The following is a 27804-nucleotide window of genomic DNA, read 5'->3' on the forward strand; positions in this document are numbered from 1 at the left end:
AACATATGACGCCTTAACAGTACCAGCAACTTTCCGGGACAGAGAATTGTTTTATAATATGATTATTTTTGAATTTGTGTAGCTTCTTGAGAATAATGTGTCCTTTATTAGATTATGATACCAAAGTAAGTATTGTTTAAGTTACTTATTGTTTGGCAAATATGATTTGGTTTTATTCTATAGACTTATTATGATATATTTAAAGAGGAAAGTAGGTTTCTAGTACTTACCCATAATATGTATTTAAGAATTCCTTAATTTTAATCCTTAAGCGATATTGATTCAAAATATATATTATCCTTTTACATTTAACTTAATGATCCCTATTTATAAAAATGTAAGATAGCATCGTATAAATAATATTTTTCTATCAGTTTGCTGGAATGGTTTCCTTATTGAAATTCAAGTAACTTTCTCTCCATCAAATCGAAGGTAATTTAATTAAATTTTATTAGTTAAACATGTATTATATTATATATAAGTTTGCTATTTTTTCCTACTATAATAACCTACCCATAAGGATAAGGATTTTGATCTGATGCGCCCTAAATTGTTTCCTCTTCAAACCATGGCGATTATTGACCCAAAATTACAAAAAAGAGAAATGTTGTTTTGATGCTTATGATTCAGTCGTTGATATACGTGTAATGTGAGTTCTTCATTTGACTATGAATTAATCCAGTTTTTTCATTTCGGGGATGCCAAGACAATAATTATTATTGGTGGAATACTTACAAAAATAAAAGACTATATGAACAGGTAACATATTTTTATATAATGCATCAACAATCTTAAAAATAAATAAATCAACTACAACAAGATCGTTGAAAATGACTTAAAATTAGACAACAATATTTACAAGGCACGGAACATTCACACAAACAGACCATAACACTTGTTATTTAATCAATGGTGACCTTTATGGTGTATGGTTTTATAAATTGGGATCTTCACGGGATAAGGTTGAGGTACTTCAACAGTGACGGTCTTTTCTATTCTGATAGGTACATGCTTTTCTACTGGATAGGGAACATGTTTAACTACCGGATAGGGCACAACCTTTTCAATTGGAATAGAAATTTCAGTCTCCACGGGTACAGCAACTGGCTTGTGCACAGGAACCTTTACAGGGTAAGGATGAGGAATTCCAATTAAAATTGGTTTCGGCACGTTCACATGCAAAGGCTTGTGTATGGGGACAGTAACATGTTTGTATAGAGGCACCTCCACGGGATGTTCTTCATCAATGTGTTCTCCAACTGGGATGGCCTGAGCATGTCCAAAATTATGTTGGTCTCCATATTCATGTCCAGCATCTTGCAGGACAAATCCTTGCTGACCGTTGTCGTGGTATCCACCGTTGCCATATTGCCCACCAGAGTGACCCCCATCATGAATAATTTCCCCGTGATCTTGTTGGCCACCAAACTGTTCAACCAAATGGCCGTCATTACCGCCATCATGATTCTGACCTAATTCGTGAGCAGCTTGAAGGTATGAATCTCCATCAAAGTTCTGTCCTCCATGACTGCCTAAATCAAAGGCTTGCTGTTGGCCATGCCCTTGGCTTAATGCAAGAGTGTAATCATTTCCTTGCCCAAAACCGCCATGACCACCAGAGAAATCTTGGCCGTGACCAAACTGTTGTGTTTGCCCTCCGCCGAAGTCATGACTCCCGTCACCTCCAGAAGAAAAATGGTAATTACCGCCACCTCCTAATCCGTTATTTTCAAGGTGTTCATTTCCAGATTCAAATCCGGCCTTGCAAGTGGTTACGGCTAATGCCAATAAACAAATCTGTAAAAAAAAAAAAATATTATTATTTGTCTTAATTAAACAGATCAATCTAATGATGATTCTATTTTTATTCTCTGGTTTTAATTTACCTGATTTTCAGATTATCTTTTTATTATTTAACTTTGTATACTACTATTTATTTGAAAATAATTTAAGTCGGTCATTGGGACATGCGTCTACGTGATAAATTTTAAAACCCTTGAAAATTTTAAAAATATATTGGTAAAGTCGTTTTAAAAATGACGAATACATATTTATAAAATGTATAGTCTATATAAATAAAACCGAAAAAAGTACAAATTTATATAGTAAGTAGTGAAGATTCTTTGTGTTGATGACACGACGGATTATGATTAAACAAATTATACTGGATGGTCAACAAGTCGTCTTTGTTACTAAAACCCTTTTTCGTGACAAAATCTCTCCTCATGCCTCAAACCCAGTGAGGTTCTTCTCATTGAAATTTTGATTTTCTATACATCTACGTAAACGTACATATTATATACTTAGGTAAGGTACCATTTGAATTTTTTAATTCAGTATCCTTAACAAAAAAGGTTTTTTTTTCTATTAAAATACGACATTTTCGGCGTTTTTATTCATACATCACTTAAAATATTCGTGTTACCAATCCATTCAATATATTCATATAACATTTAATCCTCTTGTTAAATCCTATTACATAATATTAAATCCTGGTTATATGTTCAAACTTTCATTGAAAAGTATTCAATGGATGATTAAAACTCGTACTACGAGTGCTTGTTTTATAAAATAAGGAATAAATAGCTGTTAAATAACCGCTTTTTTAAATCGTGACCGTCGTAATAAGAAATTCGAACTTTACCGTAATATAATAAAGAGAACTTTTCATACAAAAGCATTGACGCTTATTATACGCTTCGGGTATTCTAAAATTGCTACTAGGAAGTCTTTTTTCTACTTATTACTTAATATCGCTGTTAAATAAATCAGAGCGTAAAATTTTTGCCGACTAATTCTAAGATATATAAATAAAAGAAAAATATAAAGATAAAGATTAAGATAAAGATAAAGATAGATTACCCGAAAGCTTAACAATAAATTAGCTCTAATGTAAGTCACTACTATAAGTGTTTAAAACTACGTTACTTTTGAATTATTATTAAGTTTGAAGGAGACAAAAACTGCTCAAAACTGATAGTACATTATTTTTTTACATGAATGTCCAAAAACGTGTCGCGTTTCACTCCGTTGGGTTGCAATGCCATTCATTTATGTAATATCAACGTAATAGTCTAGTCATAAATTAAAAAGTAACAAAGAGCAGCTAATTTGTCTATTTTAGTTATAGATTACACTTATAAAAATTTATAAAAAATCCGAAGGAAATATTTTATGTAATTAATTGAGAGCATTATATGTTCCTGTTATATTTAAAACGCAAGATCTTTTATAATTAATTATAAAACAAAATATTTACGGACTAAAAAACTTTAATACTATTTAAATCATATGATATTTGGAATTAATCAAAAAATTTAATAAAAATATAACAATAAAGTTAGTTGAAAGTGATGTATTGTTCGTTGAGTGTATAAATTCAGGAACTTACTAAATAACGTTTTAAAATTAACCAACGTGTAAATAAAAGGAGCATTATAAGATACAATAGTGTTTTTACTTTTACATTTGAAAGTACAAGTAAAATTGACTGAAATTGTAACAAACAGAACGTATCTTACACACTTTCTAGACTAAAATACTGACGACGCGTCATTTGAATCATTACTTAAATATAATAATCATAGGAGCAATCTATTTATTTTTTTGCAGTGCAACTTCTACTCAGACACTCAAAGATTAAGTTATCTTGTTTCTAAACTTCAAAACGAACTAACGATTAGATTAAAGCAACTTGAAAGCTCCTGCTCACGGTTACGATAAGATAATAACGACAGTTACAGGCGAACATGGATCTCAACTAATATTATTATACAAATCGTTTATAGTTTATACATTTTGTATAGCGTTTCAGTAATTATACAATTAAAAAAATCTACGCCGTTAACTTCAACGTTCTGAAAACTTACACTGTATTCGTTCTAAATTTAAAAAAGTTTATCGTAACCTACAATTCTCTTGTAATATGTATCTTTGGAACTAAGAAACATTCTGGAATTAGAACATCGACGATTACGTCGTAGTTTTGAATTTTGTTCGAGTCGAGGATTCTTTACATAATTTATGTGTTTTTTTTATATCATTTAATTTTGTTAAAATTTTTGCAGAAACCCAAATATATTAATTGTTTCGCAATGTTAACGGGATTTTAAAACAACAAAGTTAATTAATCCATATTTTAAATATTTCAAAAGACAGACGTATCGATTCTGCTTACGACTTCTAAATATTTTTCACTTACTGAAAAATAAATTTTATTAAAATGAAAAATTTTGTTTAAATTATGATTACAATATATTTTAATAAGTAATAAGAATATATTCAACATTAAATAATTGCTTGGAAGTTATATCAAAATCTAACATTTGTTCAGACAAATGAGTTGCCGAGCGAGCGAGGAACTCCGCATAAATATAACGTTGATTGTATTTGGAGACAGTAGAATATATATATTGAAAATAATGGTGTTTTATATAACAAATATTATATTTCAAATACGGGTTTGTTTGAGGAATAGACTATTAGGTGTTAAGGGATATATTTGTTAGTAACTGTAATAACTTACGAATAATCAGAGGCAAACTACAAGATAACAAAAGAAGGTTCTGATGAAGTGACAAGAATATGTAAAATAAAACTTAATAATTAAAAGACCTTTGTAGGAGAAGTTAGTTGTAGAGAAGTCTATCATGTATTCACTAGACTTATATTTAGTACAAAATTAGTATTTCGATATATTATCCCTCATGAAATACCGTTCAATGCATAATAATGTTACTTCCTGATCGTTCCGATAAACGGGAAATGCGTTGAGGGCTATCTTAAAGCTCGCATTATGTTAACACGTTCGAAAGCTTGTTTAGTTTGCCACAACACAGTTTTGGACCTTATTGGTAGTAGCTTTCGAATTGGATAAACATATTATAAATTATAAAATATTTACTATATAGATTTTCTTTGGTTTATTTCATAGTTTGCCTTTAAAATCCTTGCCTTCCCTTTGAATAATATAAAATATTTTTAAAAGGTCTATTGCCTTAAAATATACCAACTTAAAAATAATATTTTTAGAAATTAAATATAATTTACACAATCAAAAAAATATTCTAAGCAATAAACAGACCCAAATTTCCAAAATCACAATAGAAGCGTAATTATTGTGACAATTATGTGTTGGACAAAGTTATGTCACATTAAATTCCTCGAGACGTAGGTAGCGGAGATTTTAAACAAAGGAGTGCCTCGTTATTTCCATCAATTTGACAAAAGAGTTATTTAGATATAACAAGCGCTACAATAATGTAACTGTAAATAAATTTTTAACAAAGCGACTGACATATGATATCGAGTAAAATTATGGAGTTCCCGTAAACTATTATAAGTGAAATAGTGAGGGATAGGTACGCTTTTGAATTAACATTTATGTTCACTTGTTTGAGTTTTATTAGTTGAGAGAAAATTATAAAAATATCTAATAATTTTATTATTTTACCAAAATATTCTAAGAAATATATCAAAATAAGGAAAATAGTTTTAGATTTTAAGTGTCACGATATTATTTAAATTTTGGTCCGTATAGCTTCCGTCAACCGGTCCTGTCTTATCAATACGTAAATGCACTCAAACATCACTTATCACATATCTTATCACGTAATAATAAAAATCACTTACATATAACTTCATCTCGATCTACTTAGTATGGTGGCAGATATTGCAATGATACGAACACTCGGATGTACTAACTTTTTATAGCTTACGGAAGTGAGTGCCAGGGAAAGGCGACTGTTGCTATACATATTTTTTGTTTTTTTTTTATATAATATTGACATTAGTTTAGCAATTAGATAGATATTTTTTAATAGATTATTCTTTTATAAAATTTTAATTGAAAACATTGTTACGTTAACTATAAATTACCGAGACACCTATATCTATACTTAACCAAACAGCCATATGAAATATATTCGAAAAAGGTTTTAAATATTTTTTGCTTTTCTTCTCAATATTCTGGTTTTGTTCTAGCTAGTTGTTTCTTCTAGTGAAAGGTACTATATCATTATCCATACTATTTTGTTTCATGATATATTGGCGATAAACGAGCAGACGGCCCCACCTGATGTAAATTTTCTATCTTGAAAATTTATAGATGTAAAATTAATTGTTACTCGTTGTACTGTGATTAAATACTCCATTAATATTAAGATTAATTGATCTTAATAAAATATACATGAATCGTTGAAGAGATAAAAAGTAGGGAGGTAGACCCAATTAAAATACACAAATGGCTGCACTTCAACGAATAATATCGGTAATGATCAATTCGATAACTAAGACTTTGATGAATAAATTGGAACACAATTATAATAAATTATACAATAAATTGCCAAATTTTTGAAATTTGATACGATTCCTACAATATTCCGGAAACCCCATTAATCCTCCAATGAGGACGGAGTCCACAAATTCCTATCGAGTTTTGCAATGTAAAGCAAACGAAAGCCTCAAATGATTGTAACAAATATTCATTTCTCCCAATTTGAATACTTAACATCTGCTTGTCCCTTTCATTTGTTAGATAAATATTTCTCGTGAATTTTAATTAAAATATTACCATTAATTGTATTCACAATTTGTTTCAAAGTTTTGCCCAGCATCTTACTCATCGAAACTTATTTGATTACGCAAAGAATATAATTTAAAATTTTGCATTTCTAACATCTACATATGCATGAAAATTAATAATAATCCCTTTACCTTTATAACTCACTTCGTACTTAATATACGTAGCGTGTGATAGTATAAAGATGAACGTATATATATATATATATATATATATATAAGTCACAAGTTTTTGTTCTATATTTTATATGAGAAGCATTGTATTAATTATTTTTCACTATTTTAGGGATTTCATTTATCTCGCTCGCTGTCTTTTATTGATTGTAGACTTGAATGAATTTTATAAGCAATGCTTAAAAGAATTAAAAAAATGTCTGGCAAAAAATATGAAATTGCTATATAGAAAAAGATTATAATGAGTAAATGACAACCGTTTAATTAAACAATTTATTAATGAAAAATAAAAATATGACATTCTATTATTAAAATTTTATATCCAATAAAATTCTAACTTAAAGATAACCTGGAATTCTTAAACGATTACCTTTAACGATAACCCAGGTTCAACAACTTATTGTTGTACAGCGAACAATAACTTTCATTCCAGATTATAGCGCGAATAATAATTATATGGCGAACATTTTCCTCAATATATCATAATTATAAATGACCTACATCAAATATCACCCTCACATTTTAAAAGGGTCATCGGTTAAGATCTTCATAACGTAATAGGTATACTTTAATTTCGGCGTCATAAAATAAAATAATCCTGGTTTTGTTTATAAAATATATAATCTAAGATTACATTTTAGTTCCAATCTGAAAATTCATTCGAAGCATTGCATAATATTCTTTTGAGATCACATAGCAAATAAAAGATCCTCGGCAGTTTAAAAGAGCATAAAAATCAATGAAGTGTGAAAAACGTACAAGGTAGAAGAAGTTATATAAATGATATTAGTTTGCTTTTATGTTTATTACAGGGAGGGTGAAGTAGTCTCGTTTACATTAAATATCTCTATAGAAACTGGTTAAGGAAAACTGATCAGGCCGATGGGAATATCATCTATTATACCCTGCCTCCTGTGATAAAACGTCAAATAAATATACTGTCACTACAGAGCATTTCAGTAAAATTTTATTATCTTGCATCTCAGAAGACCGCAAACTGCAGTTTAAACCGCAGAAATTCTCGCCTTCCCAAAACAATTTATTGTACTTTAAGTTGATATAGCAGTAACACCATTCTATCCTATTGAGTTTGGATAGCAATAATTTATATTCTAGATTCTATCCACCCATATTAATGTATGGATTAGTAAATTTAAAGTAACTTCTTCATAACAAATGTTAATAAACGTTTTATATTTTATAACCTTTTACAGTTTAGGGGCCAAATAATAATTTCATATATCTGGAAAACTATTTGAAGAAAATATTTCTCTAAATTTTGTCAGACAGTAATACACATATAATCTTAGAAAATTTGTGCGAGGGCATCCATTGTGATGTAAAATGTAGCATTAATTTTAATCTTGTTTCTGCATGGTGCTAAATACTTTAATTACTTAATTTACTATATATTTCCTTATATATTTCCTTTTTTATATTGCGGATGTCTGAAATAAAGTTATATTCTACAGAAGGAATAAGAACGGAAATTGTTACTGCAGTAATAAAATCCTTGGTTAGGTTATTATATACTTTTTGTCTCGGCTTGTTAGGTAGTTCTTTGGAATATTCTCAGTTCTACTCGTGTAGCACGTAATATTCAGTCTTAGTCAATATAGCGATCTTCGTTATTATGCTGATATAAGCATGTGGCTTAACTTCTGACAAAAAATATATTTTTTAAAATTCATATATAAAAAACGAATATTATTGAAAAATATTATAGAATAAACTACAATAATATAAACAGTGTATTAGCGAATATTGCAATAAAAATATTAAATTTAAGCTAATATAAAATCCAGTAACAGAATTACCGTTATTTAGCCAACTCGTTAATGTGAACGAAAAAACTTTAACGCTACAAAATTGAATAGGATTGTACTCAAATTATACAATATTATAACAAATGCTCAATTTCAAAGTTTCTATTGTTTTGTAAATTAGTTTCTTTAGAAAGACAGATGTCTGAGTAACTTCTATCATTTTGAATGTTATTTAACATGAATAACCTGAATTGCTGAATAAATTAGTATACTGTTAGCAGTTTCATTATTCATTAATATTTATTAATATTAATATTCATATGTATTATTTACATGATAGCGAAAATTATTCCTTCAAGTTGTTTTTTTCCTAAACGCAATAACGGTCACCATTTCATTCTATAATTATATCATTATAAGTTACAACTGAACATTTCTTTAAAGCACTACTTCATCTAGAAAAGCAGCTAGTATAAGTGAGCATTACAAGTGTATATGATTCTGTAATTATTTCTGGCGAAAGTGATAGTATTTTATGTGGTTTATGTATAACATTAACAATTTATTGGTAATTTATTTTGGATTACATACACGTGACTTTAGTTCTTAATAAGGAACTAATCCATCGAATAATTAAATAAATTTATTTAGCAATAACATATTTCATAAAATATTATTAAGTTTCCACATCAATGAATTTCTGTTATAAAATTGCCCGGAACTTCAAAATTCACTGAAAGATTAACTAATATTAAATTGACTAATACTAATAATTGTATTAAAAAAATATATGTTTATTATTTAACGAAAAATATTACTATGGCCATGCCATGTTATGTTTCCAGTAACTTTTAAAATAGATAGAGCCTGAGTAGCAATTTCCTTGTTATAAGCTGCTCGTTAAACACATTGGTTCAAACTGTCTTATATTTATTATGGAGGAATATTATTATTTATACTGTAAAAGTTCCATCAACAGTTTTTGTCACCTAACAATAAATCACTTTAATGAAATCTGCTGCTGTTTGTTATAAATATGCGAACGGTTATTATGTCACATATGCGCTACATATAGAAAGTCTCTACTTAGACATTCCGCATTTATCAACAGTATCAACATTTTATTACCCTATACATAACGAAAAATACGAAGCCTTTAATCGTTGTAACGTATTAGTGAATGTGTATCAAATTCAATCGCTAATAACAGCTGTGGCTAGTAATTTAGTAATTGGTAGAGTTAGGTCTCTTGCACGGTTAGAAAGTTACCGCTCTCCAACTTTCAATCCACATACTTCAAGGGATACTATTAAAATTATTTCAGGGAATTTAAATCCAAAGAAACAGTTTTTTTTGTGTTTTTAATTAATTTGTGACGATGAATAAAATATATGTGATCCAGTGAACCCAAGCGGTTATATTATTTATAGTTGGCTATAACAAGTACACATATGAGTGTTGTTTATGTAAGTATGGTTTTTAAACTTGGTAAAACGATACTGTTTTAACAGTTTTATATGAATGCAAAGAAACGCAGTCTTCATATTATCTCAATATTTCATCGATTGGTGTAATAATAATAATTAAACTGTGTGTACGTCTGATAATTGAAGGTAGGCTCAGTCAAATAAATTTCATTGCTTGCCAGAATTATTTTGGATATACAACCTATCAATATGTAATTATCAATAAACGCATCACAGCCACATTATTATGACTCAAAACCAATCATTACATCTGGTTTGCTGTACCACAGATCGTTTATTGTGACAAAAGCGTAAACCAAGACTAATTCGTCACATTATTTCATGTAAAAATGTAATTTTTAGAAGCTTTTTTACTGTAGAAACAACTTAAATTGGAGGAGATGTGTGACAGTCTTACCTCTATGACTTGATTACGCTCCAAGACGGGCTCTGACCACACTTATCATATATTTAAAGCAATAGTTGGACAAATATTTAGTAGAAGATGACCTATAAATAGATAAACCGCTAGGCACATTCATCTCGTCTGTCTGTAAGAATATTTAATAAAAAGTATTAAATATAATTTAAAAATATAAAATATATATACTTATGGCATATCCAAAATAATATTTATTTTTAAATAATGTTGGAGATCAACTTATAAATCACTTATATTCATTTCGTTAAATAGTTTATTAAAGTATAAAGAAATAAACCTTCTAACCAAAAGTCATTGATGAAATAAGATACAATAATTTATCTCTTAGCATAAAATCGGTATTTGAAAGGTAAGTAAATATACCACATCTGACCAGATTCAGTGAAAGTACATTCTATCATTCTACATTCTCTTTCATTTGGAGGCTAGCATTATTTCTACCTGGTAGCATTATTGATGTTCTTACGAGAGACGAGTAAAAATTAAAAAGAACGACTTAAATATTTTTTTTTTTATGCAAACAATAAGCTGACGAACCAGTTTTAAAACAGCATCTAATTTTGTAGCTCGCCAAAATTATTTTTATTTTAATTGAGATTTCGCATCTCACGTTTTTATAGCATAGGTTTCAGTTATTTTATTTTCTGTGATCACTTCTATTATTGTTTGTTGTTTCGAATGATATATTTGACAACAAATAAAAAAATAAGTTTTTATTTTTATAACGATCGGTAGAATATATGTTCGCTATTATATTACATAAGAACATCTTATTCTCGGAATGTAAGCATTTCCTCTTAAGACAAAACACTCACTATCGTCGAAAGTTAAGTAATATCCTATTCCTCGTAACACATTCTTTTTTTTTCTGCCACGCATTTAAAATGTAAATTTTCGTACAATCTTTTTATTATTACTAATTTTATATATACTTATGTATATTTCCTACGTAATAACTTTGTTAAATATTAGAATAATTTATTTATTATTAGATTTAAGAAATATTAAATATTTTAAAAACAAATATGTATTATTTTACCTTAGTCAAGCATTTAAAGCATTTTGTTTTTTTATTTTATTTGTTTAAATCTTAAAAAAGAGTTCACCTACTAATGACGATTTCAAGGCAAATTGAATCTCAGCTGCCTTAAGACTGAAAGCTAGCAGTCGACTTTCTTCCATTTCTGAAGCTAAAAATCTCTTGAAAGATTATTTAATTCCTCATTACGAGTGACTTTGGTCAAAGGTCTTAATGAAAGAACAAATCGGATCTTTGATGAAGAGACTTGACAATAATTTCGAATTTTGAAATCTTGCAAAAAATTCACAATAGCAATAAAAAAGGGTTGTAAATCATTTTCCGGATAATCACACGTGTAAGATGTTAGTAAAATTATTGTGTTACGTAATAAATAATTAAAACATTGCTCTTAAGAGGCAAAATCTGAACATATTGCCAGTTTCCACTGACAAATTATACATAGAAGATATAAAATTAAAAAAAAAATTAATTTAGAAAATACGAAGGAAAACTAAAAGAGTGTCACCGATGTCAGAGTCTAGATAAAGTAATTAGACAGTTGTTTGTCTTTGAAGTGACGTAATCAGTATAAGTCATCTTAGTATAAGATAAACGTAAGCCTGCTGATTATACGAGGTAATGTAGGAAGCGCTATCCTGACTTAGCACTAACATTATATTAGCCTTATTTATTGATTACTCCGTACTTTTTTTATATCGGATTTGTTAATATGAGAATAAACATATAATTATTACACCGTTCCTCTCTTTTATCTATACTATATGAGAATTTGAAGTAAAAATATTTAAAAAAAGGCGCGGATGTAATTCTCAAACGAAGTAAGAAGTCAAGAACGAAACAGGTGATATAACTACGGTCTGCAAGACTTCCGATAGACCCCCACTTGCTTAGTAATATATTCCAATTCACCCACAGAGCGTTTCCTAAAATGCTTCTTAAGATTGATTTTATGAACCAATTCTCAACAACCTTAAAGCAAATTCTGATAACCGTTTGTTTAAAATATTCAAACAGTTTTTGTCTAACTCTTCGTGTAACGGTAAGATCTTATTTGAGTGGCGGGTATGAACAATAGAATAACTTCTCATCAAATATTCTTAGATAAACCTAACTGCACTGGTAAGATAAACTTTTGACGATTCTAGTTCAGAAACTGTTAAAAACAGCATAATTAATTAAGCCACAACACTTTTTTTCTCAGAACTACTGTTTTTTTACAGTAATTTTATGGAATATAACTAATTCCGATAAGTAAGGTGTATTTTTTCTTAAAATCTTATTTACTACTCAGATTTTTTCATTAGCGATACGTAAGGCTGTCTAGGAGGCTTTTCGAGAATTGTCAAGTTAAATAAAACTGAGATTATTGTTAGAGTCATATCCGAAAATCTTAAATATCGTCTTGTCCAGTTGATTTGGTTACGTTTGGCTTCTCATATCCACGAACAATATCAGAAGTGTTGAAAAGCGAATTATCAAATGACAATTTTTTTTTAATTACTTGAATATTATAATTCGCTTAAAATGTTCTATGTACTTTAAAATGAGTTAGTTACTACGGATACTACTAATACTATTAATTTATTAAATGGGCAAACTCTTTATCAAACATCACAAACGCCTGTATAGAACGTGACTAGAATATTATATTTTATATACAGTAAAATTGGTTTTCTTGTAAGTCTAATGTATACGATTAATGAAATGAAATATCAACAGCTACTTTAAACATAATTCGGGTAGAGTATTCAATCACTAAAAGTTTAAATATATACATATAATATATTTGTATTATTTTTGCTCAATGAACTATGACGATTATGTAATACAATGAACATTATTAAGATATTATTTATTATAAAATCCCTTTTATACATAAAGATAACACTGAACTTATTTTAGTGTTCCATAGCAGCTTAGCCTTTTCATTTAATATATTTTAAACAAACATACTTATCATTATGTTATATAAAATTCAATCTGTTAAAGATTTGTGACAAATATGAGAATACCAGATACCTATAGACGTTAATGAAATTAATACATTAAATTTATGTTATGTATTAGTTATACTTGCTCGGTATTGTTAAAATAATAATATGATGTCAAGTGTAATGTAGGTAGATTAGTTTATTTGTATTGGTCTCTGTCAGTCAGTTTGCTACTTAGCACAATACATACATGACGAATTTAATATAGTTTCATTGAATACTACAATATATTAATGGGATATCAATTGAATAAGCTGTGTGCATACATTTTATGTGAGTATACTGTGTTTTTATTAAAAATACGAACTTTTTGTAGAACATCTAACATCATATTGTAATAAAACCTAATTACAACTTCATAAATATCAACACAGCATTAAAATTGAGCCAAAAGTTTGGGAACGTAAGTAGATATTTAATGAGGTAGCCGGCTCTTAATTACTTGGCAAAGTTAAAACGATTCTATAAAGTTCAGAAAACTTGTAATACAGATTGTACTGCCTATTAAAAGAAAAAAACAAAAGAATCGTTAGGCTTTAATTAATTCTAGTTATAACTTCCTAATTATCAATTAAAGTAACTAATATTAGATGAAAAGAAAATATCATGGTTATATAGCCTTCAAAGGAAGAGTAGTAGGGAGAGGTCCTTCATTTGTCAATAGACTTTATATCAAAGATATAAATTTTTTTTGTTTATAAGTACGTAATTAAATATGGATGTAGAGTAACCTTTAAATATTTAATTTAAAACAAATCAGGCATAAATATGTGAGGTTCAGAATTTTGGAATCCCTATAATATATAATCACTGAAGCAACTTCCTCTTATTATTACGGATATCCAGGTAAGAGAAACCTTAAAACCTTTATATTCGTTTTCTTATCTTCAATGTCCCACTTTATTCGCTCCTATCAAGCATCGTTTTGTCGTTTCTCAATTTTTTCATGACAAAGCAGATTTTCCATCTTTTAGACTTGACGTTTGAAGGGATACTAAAGGGGCCACATTATAATAATACTCAATCAACTAAACGTGTAATATCAATTAAAAAATACATAATACTGTTACATAATTTTTACAAATGTCATTTGAATTCTGCAATGTCTAGGGTCGTTTTTGATGCTAGTTTTTCAATATTTATTTAGTATTAACAACTTTAAAAGAAGATTATAACAATAAATTTAGGACCTTCTAGTTAACATAATATGTCTGAATAAAAATAAATATCTTTATTTCAGGTGACAATTTAAAATAAGCTTACGGAAAGTCTGTTATTAATATATTTCAAGAGTTATTAAAGCAATTTACTTTGAAAATAATAGAACTTTAATAGTATATTTATTTTAAAATCAACGCCATCTCTGTAAACTTTTTTAAATCACTTCGAACGCTGTTTGGTTAATGTCTTCCCGACACTTATGCATTTCCTATTCAACAAGCCATTTCTTACTTACAAGGGTTTCAAATATATCCCGAAAGATGGCGCTATTACTGATGGACTGAAACTCAAATATTTTTTTAATTAAAATGTTATTTAATTCATGCCTATCTGACAGCAATAGCTTAGATTTCATTTTCGTTACTTTTACTAAGAATTACGTTGTTTTTTTCTTTTAATATAAATACTATATAAGAGAATATTTCTCTTATATAGTAGTAATATTTTACTTCTTATCAAAAACTATTGAAATCAATGCAAACATAAATTGGATACTATGCAACAATTAACATTACAGTATGTACATAATACTGTTGAAGCTAATAGAGCGTGGTTCCAAACTTTTACAATTACGACTTCACTATGCTTTGTACATTGATAAACTATCTCAGTGACTTTAAAAACCTTGCTACATTAAACCTTAACACAAGGCTATAAAGTTGATATCGTATAACGATCGTTTAAGTTACCTACAACATAAGCAATAATTTTGCCATTTTATCAAAATATACTCTATTTGGACGATATAAAATATAATTTCAAATGTAATAAACAGCCTTAAAAGATGTTTTAGTTTTAGAACAAAATAAGTATAATGAAATAACTTAGCAAAGTGAATCCTTGTGGTCTTAATTATTTAAGTTGGCGGACTTCGATTTGTTGCTTAATATAGCTAACTGGCTTATTGTTGCAATCGTCATTAATAACTAAAAGGAAAAATTCTAACAAAGAACCAAACAACATTCAAAGTTATAACAATTTTTGTATATTGTTGTTATAGATGAGTTCGGAACAATTGATGTAGAAAATAAAAATCAAGATAAAATAGCAGTCAGCATTGAGTATTGCTAGATTGCTTTCACCCATTGATAGCTCGGTTTCAAAAACTAATCCGTACAAGTGATTAAGACCTATCCAATTGAAATATAAACAAAGGAAATATATGAACAATGTCCAATACCAGAAACAAAACTGAATAGAGACTTTGTTTTGAATAAAAAAAAAAGAAATTTTTATGGTCCCTTCACTGTGATTTATATATTTTTTATTCTGTTACAACACTTCTTTGTCAATTGTCAGCTCGGAGTTATTTGGCAGGACTAGTGTCCTCATCTACCCACGCTACTTGATTTGTTTCATATAAAAGAGCAACAAAAACAATAATTTAACCCTTATGCTTTGTTATATTATATTTCACTTAGGTTACTTTTATTCTATAAAACAATAGTAAAAGGGGCGTTACAATATACTTACTTATATTTTTAAACATGAATTCCTTCCTTCAGAAGTAGTCAGAGGTATTAAGGCATTGAGATAAGAGCAGAACGGAATATGTGGAAGAAATAAGGTAACAAGCATTTCAAGTCACCGTTTTCAAAGAAAATCTTTTCCAGGGTAAGACGTTAAATTTATACGTCACTGCGAAAATTAGTAAGGCTAAAGCAATACCAATCAAACCATTTATTTGAAAGCAACACACATTTGCATTAAAATTTGTTCAAAGTAACTATTAAAAATATAGTTAATTTACAGCAAAATATTTTTTCCAACAATAAAATTCTAATTTTAAATTATTAAAACTAGAATGGGTAAAATTATTTGCGAAAAAAATAAGCTAAAGAGTTTTATTTAACTTTATCTTAACTTGTCTTGTAAACAAGAAGTAAAAAATCATAGGATTAACAAATAATGAAAATATACTCTGAGCTTCAAATAACATAAATCGTCTATACGCCATAGTGTCTGATTTAGATTACAAATAAATATTGTCTCAACTTTTATTAAACCTTTCACTAACAGTTTCAAATTCGTCATGTCTAAGAACTAATATCAATTAATTTAAACATCACGTTTTCTTATAATAAATAAAACCATTTTGACGTAAATATTTCTTATATTACATAATTTTATATTCTATAGGTATTCATAATAAAGCTTTAATATATAGCCTTTAAAAAGGAAAACTAAGTTCAGCTTATAACAGGTATAGTATAGATCGGTGCAAGTTCTGAATAATAAATTGCATTTTGAACCAAGCGCAACTCACAAGCTCAAAGTCCTAACATCAAATAACACACATCTGACAGAATATTAGTTTCCAGTTTGCAGAGTATTCAAATAAAGGCTTCTATTAATTACCTTAAAATTTCATGAGAACTAACTCTATTTTTGTTAGCCTATCTAACTGCGTCACATGGGCGGCTGTGTAATATTTGCTGAATTTTTTCGTCACAAATAAGTATAAAATAAAGATGATAGAAATATTTATACTTCGCTTACAAATAAGACTTTTACTAACTGTTTATGCAATTTTGACAAAGTTTGTTACTGTATTTTTTTTCACAAATGCAATACTTATATAGTTTAAAAACGTAAACATTTTTATAGGGCATTGCTATTCGTATTAACAATAAAATCAATGAATATTGTAACACTATGTTACAATATACAATAATATAAATACATATAAATGTTAAATATTAATTATCTGTATAATATTTTTAAATTACCACAAGTTTTATATGACGTCATATACGCCCGCCATCTCTGATGTGTGTAGCGCACACGTAACCTAAATCCATGCATTCTGGGAAATGGACCCGCATCGGACATGTTACATGCCTCAATCACAGTACACGGCTTCCATGTGTACAATGAATCTGTTTCCATTGCTTCTAATAAATCATCAGAATTTTTATAATATAGAAATATTTAAAAAATAAATACCGATTGTCTAAGTAAAAATAGCACATGGAAATTTTGTTACGTCATTATAAGATGTAAATATAAGAATTTAAGTGATGTTTGTATTTGTAGATTAAATATTTTGCATGAAGTGATTTCATAAATAAACATCGGATAGCAATAAACAATGAGAACGAACACAAACTGCCGAGTCAACATAATGTACATGCAGTGCATTTGGCTAGCTCCCAAATTTACTGCAGTATGTTATAGATATAATATCTAACCGGGGTCCGAATGCTAAAATGTGTGTGTATTTTCAGGTCTCTCCCTCTATTTTCCTTCCTTTTAGTGCATTTTTCTGTTTGAAATGTCAAAGGATTTTCAAGCTGTGTGTGTGTTAACTGGAAATCCTTAAATCATAGTACATACGGTTTTTTAAGAGATTCTCTTAAGCAAACCAAAAAAAAAAAAATAAACCTATTAGGCTTGGAGGTATTTGCAACGTTGAAATTTTTCCTTCCCAAAAAAAGCATATAACTAGTTATGTATATTGAAATAAAACACAGACTTTCATGAACACTCTTATGAAGAAACCTTATACAGTGGAACATAATATATTTGTATATTTTTAAACTTAGTAAATATTAAGAAATCGTCCATCTTCATAAATATAATTCTTATCTTTCACGTGAAATTAATGAGATGAATATTAATATATGCGATGTTATTATTCGGATACGTCAAGAGAATATTTAAGTAAGTTTATATAAGACCCTCTATTTTAACTTTTTCATCGACTTTTGCTACGTTACTCAGAAATACAAAATTTACACGTCTGTATGATGTAAAATGCATTTTCGTTGGATGCAATATATACTTTTTCAGGATACAATATTTCCATTTATGATAATTTTTTCTTCGGTATGAAATGTTTATTTACTAATTTAGTTGAAATTAAAAAAAAAACTATTCCGAAAAGATATGATTTAAGATCATTTAATAAATTTATATGATGCTTTATACAATATAGTCAGTATTTTTAAAAATATAACGTAAATACATGCAAATTCACATACATAGGTTTATGCCTGTGTACCAATGCTTGATAAAGTCTGTTTATAAAATATAATGAAAAATACTTACACATAATAAATAGAAATTGTATAACAGTACAATAGAATATAGATTTTCGAAAGGACGATTGAAACGACTGGTAATTTATTTTATAAAGTAATCTTAGTCTAATTTTCATGACAATATATTTCCATGAAAATTATTCACCTTACTTAAGCTAAACTTCACTGAAAGCGAGATAAACTCAAAATTTTCTTTTCATTAAAATGGAGCGATCGGATTAAAAAGAGCACTGCACAAAGAGGAATATATATATATATATATATATATATATATATATATATATATATATACTCTTCCAAAACTAAAATAGTAAGGGTTGACTATGAGAACAGTTCTTATAGATATTTTCCTATTTAATAATCTCAAATATAAACTTCGCTATATACTCCAATATCTCAAGTTATTAATTTGTTAATGTAACATAACTATGTTCAACTGATTACATAGAGTATTATGATTTGAGCAAACATAACTTTCATAGGCAGGGAAGAAGTTTTTAACCCATGGTATGAGAAAAGAGAGTATAAGAAAATTGTCTTAGGTGTATAATCTATGTTTGATTGAAAAACGACAATGTTTTTTTCTTTTTTTGTGATTTAACCTTTGTAATGTTGTGAATGAAATGTCTCTTCTACAACTATTAATATTTGTGATACAAAACAGTATTTACAAACTGTTAGTTTCGAAAGCCATTTGGAAAGACAACAAGACACGTTTGGAAAGACAATAAAGACCACCTTGGATGCAGAGAAGTTAGCTTTAAATATCAACTGTTTGTTCCATGAAAGAATTGTAGTTCTTATAAATTCTATCCTAAATTGAAGAAAGTAAAAGCAAAATACGCCTGTTTTTAGAAAATAGACAAGTTACACTAGGAGAGTTTGAATAAAAAAAATGACTGCCTATAACTTGATATCAAATAAATTTCGAATAATTTTTTTTTTTGCCATTTTAAACGATTTATGGCTACAACGTCATTATATCTTCACACTTAGAAGGAGTACAATATTTTTTTCGAAATAAGTCTTTGTAAGCATTTTTTTCTCACAATTTTGTTATGAACTTTTATGATTTAAAGAAAGCCTAGTAAGAAAAAATCTATAACACATTAAAACTATAGAAATATATTTCAAGACTGTAAACAACCAACTGAAACAGTTTTATGAATATTTTTATAATTACAACATTGGGAGATATTTGCTACTCTAAAATTTTAAATATTAAACGTCGTTTAAGTTCCCAGTTTGTTAATACCTATTTATTCAAATCAAGAAACATTGATTAACAATCTGCTGTTCCGCCTGCTTCAGGCAGAAAAGGGAAATATGTTTTGCCAAAAATCTATTTTACTGGGAATAATAAAATGAGTTTATATTATATCAAGAGTTTTAAACAATTGAAGCTACAACGTATTTTCGATTAACCTATTAATTTATTGTCATATGTTGCAATTAGGTAAAAATAAAAAAAAATGCATTTAGAATAATGACCGAAAGGGCGAGTAATACAGAAGTTAAGAAGAGCAAAAAGTTATCAGACAAATATATTAATATATATATGTAAAGATAAACACTAAGTATTGTTATCTGTGGTTTTGGAATCAACATTGTCAATTAATAGCTTTAAATGAGCTTCGTTTCTTTTCCTACAGGTTAGTTTTGTAAAGTTTTTATTGTGAACCTAAAATAGATCGTAACCTTTGTAGAAAATCTAACAATAGAATCTTTTCTTACAGATAAATTCTTTAATCTTTAAATTGATTGTATTGTCCAAATAACGATATTATATGTTATAATATATAGTTGTTTAGAATAGTATAGCAATCGGTTGTTATATTGTAATAAATAAGCCATTTCTTTTATTAATATCTTAAGAGCTGATTATAAGACCCTTCTGACCCAGATTTCCCATCGTCCACTAAGACAAGCTTAGGGCGACTACCAAATTGACGGAGGCGTAATAACTTAATCCTCCTTTTGCCTTGCAGAGCACGTTAAGAGGCTATAGCTGGCGTTTGTTTATACAGCTTCATTTCCTCAACCACGTTTTGAAGAGTCTTAACAGTAGGGAAACTCGTATAAAATCAATTTTATACTCTTTTGAAACGGTGGAAATAAATTAAGTATGATAAAATTATTTAAAACTGAAAACGATTATAGAATAAGAATGATTCCGTTATGAAATACACAAATTTATATTTGAATTTCCGAAGATAAATGATGTATGGACTCAAATATCGCTGTTCGTGTTCAAACATTGATTAATTCGGTACTGGCCTTTACCCGCCCATTCATTCAATTATCATTTAATGTGTAAACTGAAGTTATGGGATTGAAATTTTATTTTTTCACCAAATTTAAATACCTATATAAATATATGTTTTTGTTTTTAAATTTTCGATTAAGGTGTTACTGATTTCGGATTTTGTATTTAAACTTAATATTCTGAAGTAAGTCGTGGTATTAAATCAGTATGATATATTTTCGTCCCATGTTCATCTAAAGATCAAATTACGAAGATATGTCTGTGGAAGTTTCTGAGACGACATCAGTTGTTTTGGTTCGTGAAGCGGTATAAATGGTCCGATGACTATATAAATAATTTGCTTACTATTCAATACTGATACAGACTAGAGTCCTAGTTACAAATTTTCCATCGTCACTTTAGACCAAAGGTTCGACGTTTTCATTCATAAATCGCTGCTGATACGATTACATGCGGTGATTTATTACAGACCCATTGATAGTTTATACGGGAAAATAGTTAAACCGTTATATTGAGATAACTTGTTCTAAGGATTCTGAAAATACTCTTAAGTCCATTTTTATTTCTCTTGTCTTTAGAATTGTTTTATCAACAATTCTATAAAAAATCGTACACTACACGATATTTTAAAAATCTTTTTGATATTCTATGATGTACTTAATTTTGGTCAATATAGAATAGGGATTAACTAACCATTATGAATTTTATTAAAAAACTCCGACCCTTAAGTGCGTTTCATTAAGAGACGTTATAATCGTTTTAGGAACAAACTGTAAATAAAGTCATATATTTCAGAATTATCAAATTAGTATATTTGTATAAATTATTAATGGTTACAAAAGCCGTTAGTTTTTATTGTAACAATAAAATTTTCGACCGCTCCAAATAAAAACAAATCCTGAGTTTTTTAAATGACTTAGTTTTATTAATTCAATTTAAAAAAAATCATAAGATTGAACTATAAATTGAATGCATCAATAAAAAGCTTCTGAAAATATTTGAGATGAATCCATAGAAACGTCGGGGTATTTGTACATCGTACCTTATTCGCAAAGATTTCGATTGCCTTGTAAGTAACCTTAGTTAATTATAAAAATATATTATATCACTTATAAACATTTCTATAAAATTCTATACAAGACTGGCAGTTAGTAACATGTTAATTAGACAGTGTATTGCATTGTTTAGGCTTACTTTGTAGACCTGTGGTCCGCGTGGTCTACAAAGGCATTGAATAACAGGATAAGGAAGTTTTGTATTGATCGTATTTCTGCAATGTTTCGGCCACCAGACCTATTAGTAGCGTTTTAAATGGCACCAACTTCGTATTATAGCGTGTGAAATGTTAATAATTTTGTAATAGTATACATTTTAAACATTATTTCAGCAAACAGCTAGTCAGGTTGCTAAAATCTAATTGACAATCAATTATATTATTATCACGAAAATATGCCAATATAATCAACTATAAGTACGAAATCTTTGTTTTAATTTATTTAAAAAATATCAAAGTACAAAGTGTACGTTGAAATTTTAAGCTGTTATAAAACTAAGTCTAGAAATTGTTGCCGCCAAAGTTTAAAAAAACGGTAAGTAATAAAATCACTGTAAGTAAAATATATACATTAATATTATAACTACATTACTGGTCGAAACTGAAAAATAAAGTATAATCAAAAGGTAATCTGAAATGAAATGGCCACAAGCATTTCAAAAAAACACGAATTTAAATTAAGTGCAATACAATATAACGATCTAACCAATGTGAAGAAAAGATAACAGTAGAAAATTTAAGAAAAAAGTTTTGTTTATATTAACAAAGCACTTGCTTAATCACTTTGTTAAAAAATTCTTCCTGTAAAGTCTTTTTACTTACTATAAGCACAAATGGTTTAAAAATAAAACCAATACACTTCAATAAATACTTATTTTTCTCTAACACCTGTTAAAATACTAAATAAAATATAAATAAATCTTTATTAATTTCTAAGTATGGTAAAAAATAATCGAAATTTAAATCCTAAAGATCATGTCTTAAATAAAACTATTGTTTTATTTGTAAACATAATTATTTGAAAATTACAGGCTTCTTATCAGTACGAGATCTTGTAGGGCCAAAAAGTAGGTATATAAATTAATTCAAAAGTGAAATAAAACGTAAGAATTATTTCAAGTAAGTATTTACAAAGTAAGTAAGTAAGTATTAACAAAATTGTTACAATAAAACTAATATTTTTCGGATTTACTACGCGAATTTTATTTTATTTTAGTTTAGGAGTATGTAATAAGTCTTTTATTCGGCAAGACGAAAATGATGAATATGAGATCCATGCAATGAGTTTAGATATGCAGAACGAGTGGTTAGACATGAGACTTTTGCTTGCCACTGGCACTTAAATGGTGCACCTTAATTCATGATTGACACCTAGCATTACTAAAATTTTATCTCAATGCATTCCAAATGACTCTCCCAAATCAGAGTAATTTAGTAAGATGGAGTAAAGGTACCGAAAAAACTTACTATATCTGTGGGAAGGCAGTTGGAATTGCTAAGCATTTGCTGGTAGGATGTAAGGTACTCTTGGATAGCGGTCAATACTCGCATCGTGACGATAAGGTTCTGAAAATTATACGTGAAGCGGTTAGTCTTTCGGTAACCAGAGCTCAAAGGGAAATAACCACAAACGAGCGATCAATAGGTTTTGTGAGAGACGGCACTAGGTCTACAAAATCAAACGTCAAACCGTAGTCTATCCTTAAAGCGGCTTCGGAATGGACTATAATGATGGATACGACGGCGACCAGACCGGACATATTTTTATATGCGCTAATTTTAAAGTGCGTTGTGATAATAGAGTTTACGGTGCCTTTGGAAACCAACATCCTCAAAAGACCATGTCATCAAGTTCAATAAATATTACGAGCTCATTAACAAACTCACTCGAAATAGGTTCGTCGTGGATTTGTATGCGGTAGAAGTGGGAGGGAGAGGTATAACGGCTAAATATCTCTACAACCTACTAAAAGACTTGGACCTGTCCAGAACTAATATCAATTCATTCTTGGAACGTACTTCGAAGTAGCCCTAGTAGGTTCTTTCAAATTTGGTTAGGTAGAGAGAGGAGCTTGGACGGTGGAGGTGAGCGTTTAACGCGTGTTAAATAGCCCCTTGAATCTACACCTGGGTCGCAAGTCCCAGGCATTGTTGAAGGTCCTCTCCATGCAACGGGATGGACCCGGCACCTGCACGGTGAATCCATGGAATGCTGAGAAGTTTCGTCTCATTTTAAAAAACTACATAATACCGACGTTTCGATTACTTTTCAGCAACCGTGTTCACGGGCAGACATTCACATCTCGTCGAATGTATTATGTAGTTTAAAAAAAATCGCGTAGTAAAACCGAAAAATATTAGTTTTATTTTCATGAATACTCTCGGAAGTCTTAGATCTCATCATAAAAATTGTTATAATCGAAATCCTGTTTAACTACTTTAAAGTTCTATAAATTGATGTAAAAAATTATATATAGAATAATGATGGAGGAAAATTTCAAAAACAATAGCAATTAACAATCACGATTGTAAAACGAAAAAAATATGAAAAAAATTTAATTACGCTTTTTAAAAATAATCCATAAATATAAAAACATTCACTTCAATAATTTTTTTTTGGATTATATCAATTAAATTGCTTTCCGAAAAGAATATCTACTCTAAATTGCTTTTTGTTCGAATTTTATATGCTCTTTTCGCTTAAGGCGATAATGCTGTGGGTAGATGTATATTTTTTTCGTTTTAAGTTACGGTTAACAAATAGTTACTTTGCATTTAATTTATAGTGCAACAAAAAATCACAGTTACAGACTAATAGTTTCATTAATGACTAACATTATTCAATTGTGAATTATATATGACTTTATCATGTTTCTTTTATTTTTTCATATATTAAACATAAGTATAAATATTAACAACGTGAAAACAATGATAAGTTTTTAATTTAATTTTATATATACATTTCAAGTTAATTCTTTGTCAAGTGTTAACCTAATAGAATATTTTTTTTAGTCCATTTATGTTATTGTTCTTACTAAGCAGTGACAGGATAGCTACAAAACCCAGCCGGGAAACTGGCTGGAAGAGAACACAGCAAGCCTTGGGGTCTAAATAGCCCCGAAAAGTGCTGGTGCAAAAGGCAAGGGGAAACAACTGCAACTATCTTCCCTTCTTAAGTCCTCATGTATACAGATCACTGCTACGTGATGACCACGACGAGTGTGCGAAGACTCTTGGGACGATGATGATGAGGATGTTATTGTTCACGTGTATATTATTTATATTATTTTTTATATATTTGTGTTCACGTGGATAATTCATTAACAGAATCCCATTTGTTAAATTGTGGATAACAGCTTTTGAATTTGATATTGCTTATTCACCTGTATTTATTAAATCGTTCGTACGTTTATAGATTATTACTCTGTAAAATATTAAATTATATTTCAATATAATCCCGTCACAAAAAATTCGTTTGTCTTATTGAGGAAGAATTTGGCGAAACATATTGATGTAATAATTAAAAATGAATATGTTTTATAACCACCCCGTGAATTTCAAATAGGCCTATTTAATTTTCCCACAGTGAAAGGAAGAGGTGTAAGTCGTTTGAATAAAGCAATGTATTAAAGCGAGAGGGAAAATTTCAACTTAGAAGGGGTCTGCGATAATTTCTTAATTTAAGCGTTCAAATTCCCTTTTATCCACTTTATTAACTCAATTTATACTCGAACGTGTTTACAAAAGTTTGAATTCCCAATTTAGAATAATTTGTTGTGAAAACAGCCTCTTGCGTAGGTGTGAATATAATTTAGAATAACAGAAGACTTTAGAAAATGTCTTAGAAAGTGTATGAACGTTAACGACTATACAACTTATATAATATTTCTTTCGATACCTTTTTTTGCTTGTTTTAAAAAAAAATACAGTTACTACTTTTAAATAAATAATTTAAAACCATCTGTGAAAATAAAAAAAAACAACAAATGGAAATAAAATCCTTTTTACATTTAACAGAAGCAAAGTATTTTTTTATTCTTTTAAAATGGCCTCCCTACATCGACTTTAAAAGCGCTTTCATAATAGCTTAGGCTTTGTGCTCCCACCCTTACATACTTATTAGATTCTTTCGAGAACACACTTTCGTAAAAACAGAAAGAACTTCATCTTAAATTTTTAATAGACTTCATTATTTACATAACAAAACGTTCAAGTCTTACTAAAACACTTTATTCATGACAGAGTCTGGACTGTTAGTTCACATTTTTGAATTAAAATAAATTTGTATAGTTATTATACATTCAAACGACACTTAATTTAAATCTTAAGAGAAAACACTTATAACGCATGACATACTCTAATGAAAGCCTTTATCATAAACGTTCGCCATTAGAGCTTATTTCGCAGGCAAAATATTAAAACTGAATAACTCTCATAAAGTAGACTTTGGTTAAGGTTAGGTCTCGAGATCTATTACAGTTTTTATATTATTTATAACACTACTAATAAAGCAAAATTAAGGATGTTATTTTCATATAAATTATTATATTATACCTAAGTATCCACCCTTTTTATTTTATCTTTTACATATTATATAAAAATGATTTATGAAAATCTTCTGAGAATATTCAACATGTACTTATGAATTTATTTGCTGTGATTTTTTAATCATGAATAGTAACATTTGCATTAAAAAGGGTTTAGTTATTAAAAACTCGTCTAAATACAGTAAAGTATGGAATTGGGTAATATTGAGATACATTTATCAATAAAAACTCAGTTGACGACAGAATTGTCTTATTCAAGGAACAAAGACTTTAGCAATTTCAATTTCCAGGCGCACGACGCTCTTCAGATACATTAAGCACTTAACTATCACTGTCTGCTTGCTTTCGCCGTTTATAAAATAAAATCCCTCCGGCTTTGAATATTTTCAGTGTTTATCCTGTCTAAGTATACACTTATTTTTTATCTATCTAATGTTGTTTGGAAATTTCGTATGATATTTTGAAATTCTGACTTAGTATGCAACGAGCATGTTACGTTTAAGGATATGACTTGCGTTAATAACTTTAATACATATGTCTTATCGATAAATTGCGGTAGATGTATTAGATTTGCGTAATAAGAAAAATTAGGAGTATGACATATATAGCTTTCTTATTTAATTATCGATAATAATTAAATGAACAACGTTTAATGTATTAGATATTAAATGATTAAAAAAAAACGATAAAATAAATAAAGAGAACATAAAGTTTTTCAGTGACCCAATTCAAAACAAGTCCTGTCACAAATTAACTTTATTGTTCATTTTATGGATGCGCCATAAAACAGTAGAAATACAACCGACTGTTCTTAGTATAACTTCCTTTAAATATTTGTTTTTTTTTTTTATAAAATTAATTTTTTCTTTAACGTTGTCATAAACTTGCAAATTTTATTGATAAATTAAACCGAGAAGAACCTTTAAAGAAATGAAATGTATAATTTGACAGTGACATTGAATCGATATATAAAATCAATAACAAAAAATACTATCGATATATAATAATTATTTATGTCTATATAATCTGAATAGTGTTATATTAGTACCTAGATAATGTCTCGTCCTTTATAAGTCCATTGAAATGAATAGAATGAAAAACAATTACTGCTTTTATGCCTCAATTAGAACGTTTTATTAGTTTTTTATCGATTGTTATCAAGTTATCGTTTTAAGTGAATAAACTCAACTTTCATATTATATATTTACATTAC

At 28.5% G+C, this 27804-nt stretch overlaps 1 protein-coding gene across 1 annotated transcript; it reads right to left on the reverse strand.

Annotated features, from left to right (window-relative positions):
• Positions 1–906: 906 nt before the first annotated feature.
• LOC116773576 (uncharacterized) lies at positions 907–5684 on the reverse strand. The gene is made up of 2 exons (XM_032666059.2): positions 5632–5684; positions 907–1797 (listed from the first exon to the last, which is right to left on the reverse strand). The coding sequence occupies exons 1-2, from the start codon at positions 5641–5643 to the stop codon at positions 907–909; spliced, it is 903 nt and encodes a 300-aa protein (XP_032521950.2). The 5' UTR covers positions 5644–5684.
• Between the last annotated feature and the right edge of the window lie 22120 nt (positions 5685–27804).

The sequence above is a fragment of the Danaus plexippus genome, assembly GCF_018135715.1.
Source record: "Danaus plexippus chromosome 22 unlocalized genomic scaffold, MEX_DaPlex mxdp_27, whole genome shotgun sequence".
NCBI lineage: Eukaryota > Metazoa > Arthropoda > Insecta > Lepidoptera > Nymphalidae > Danaus > Danaus plexippus.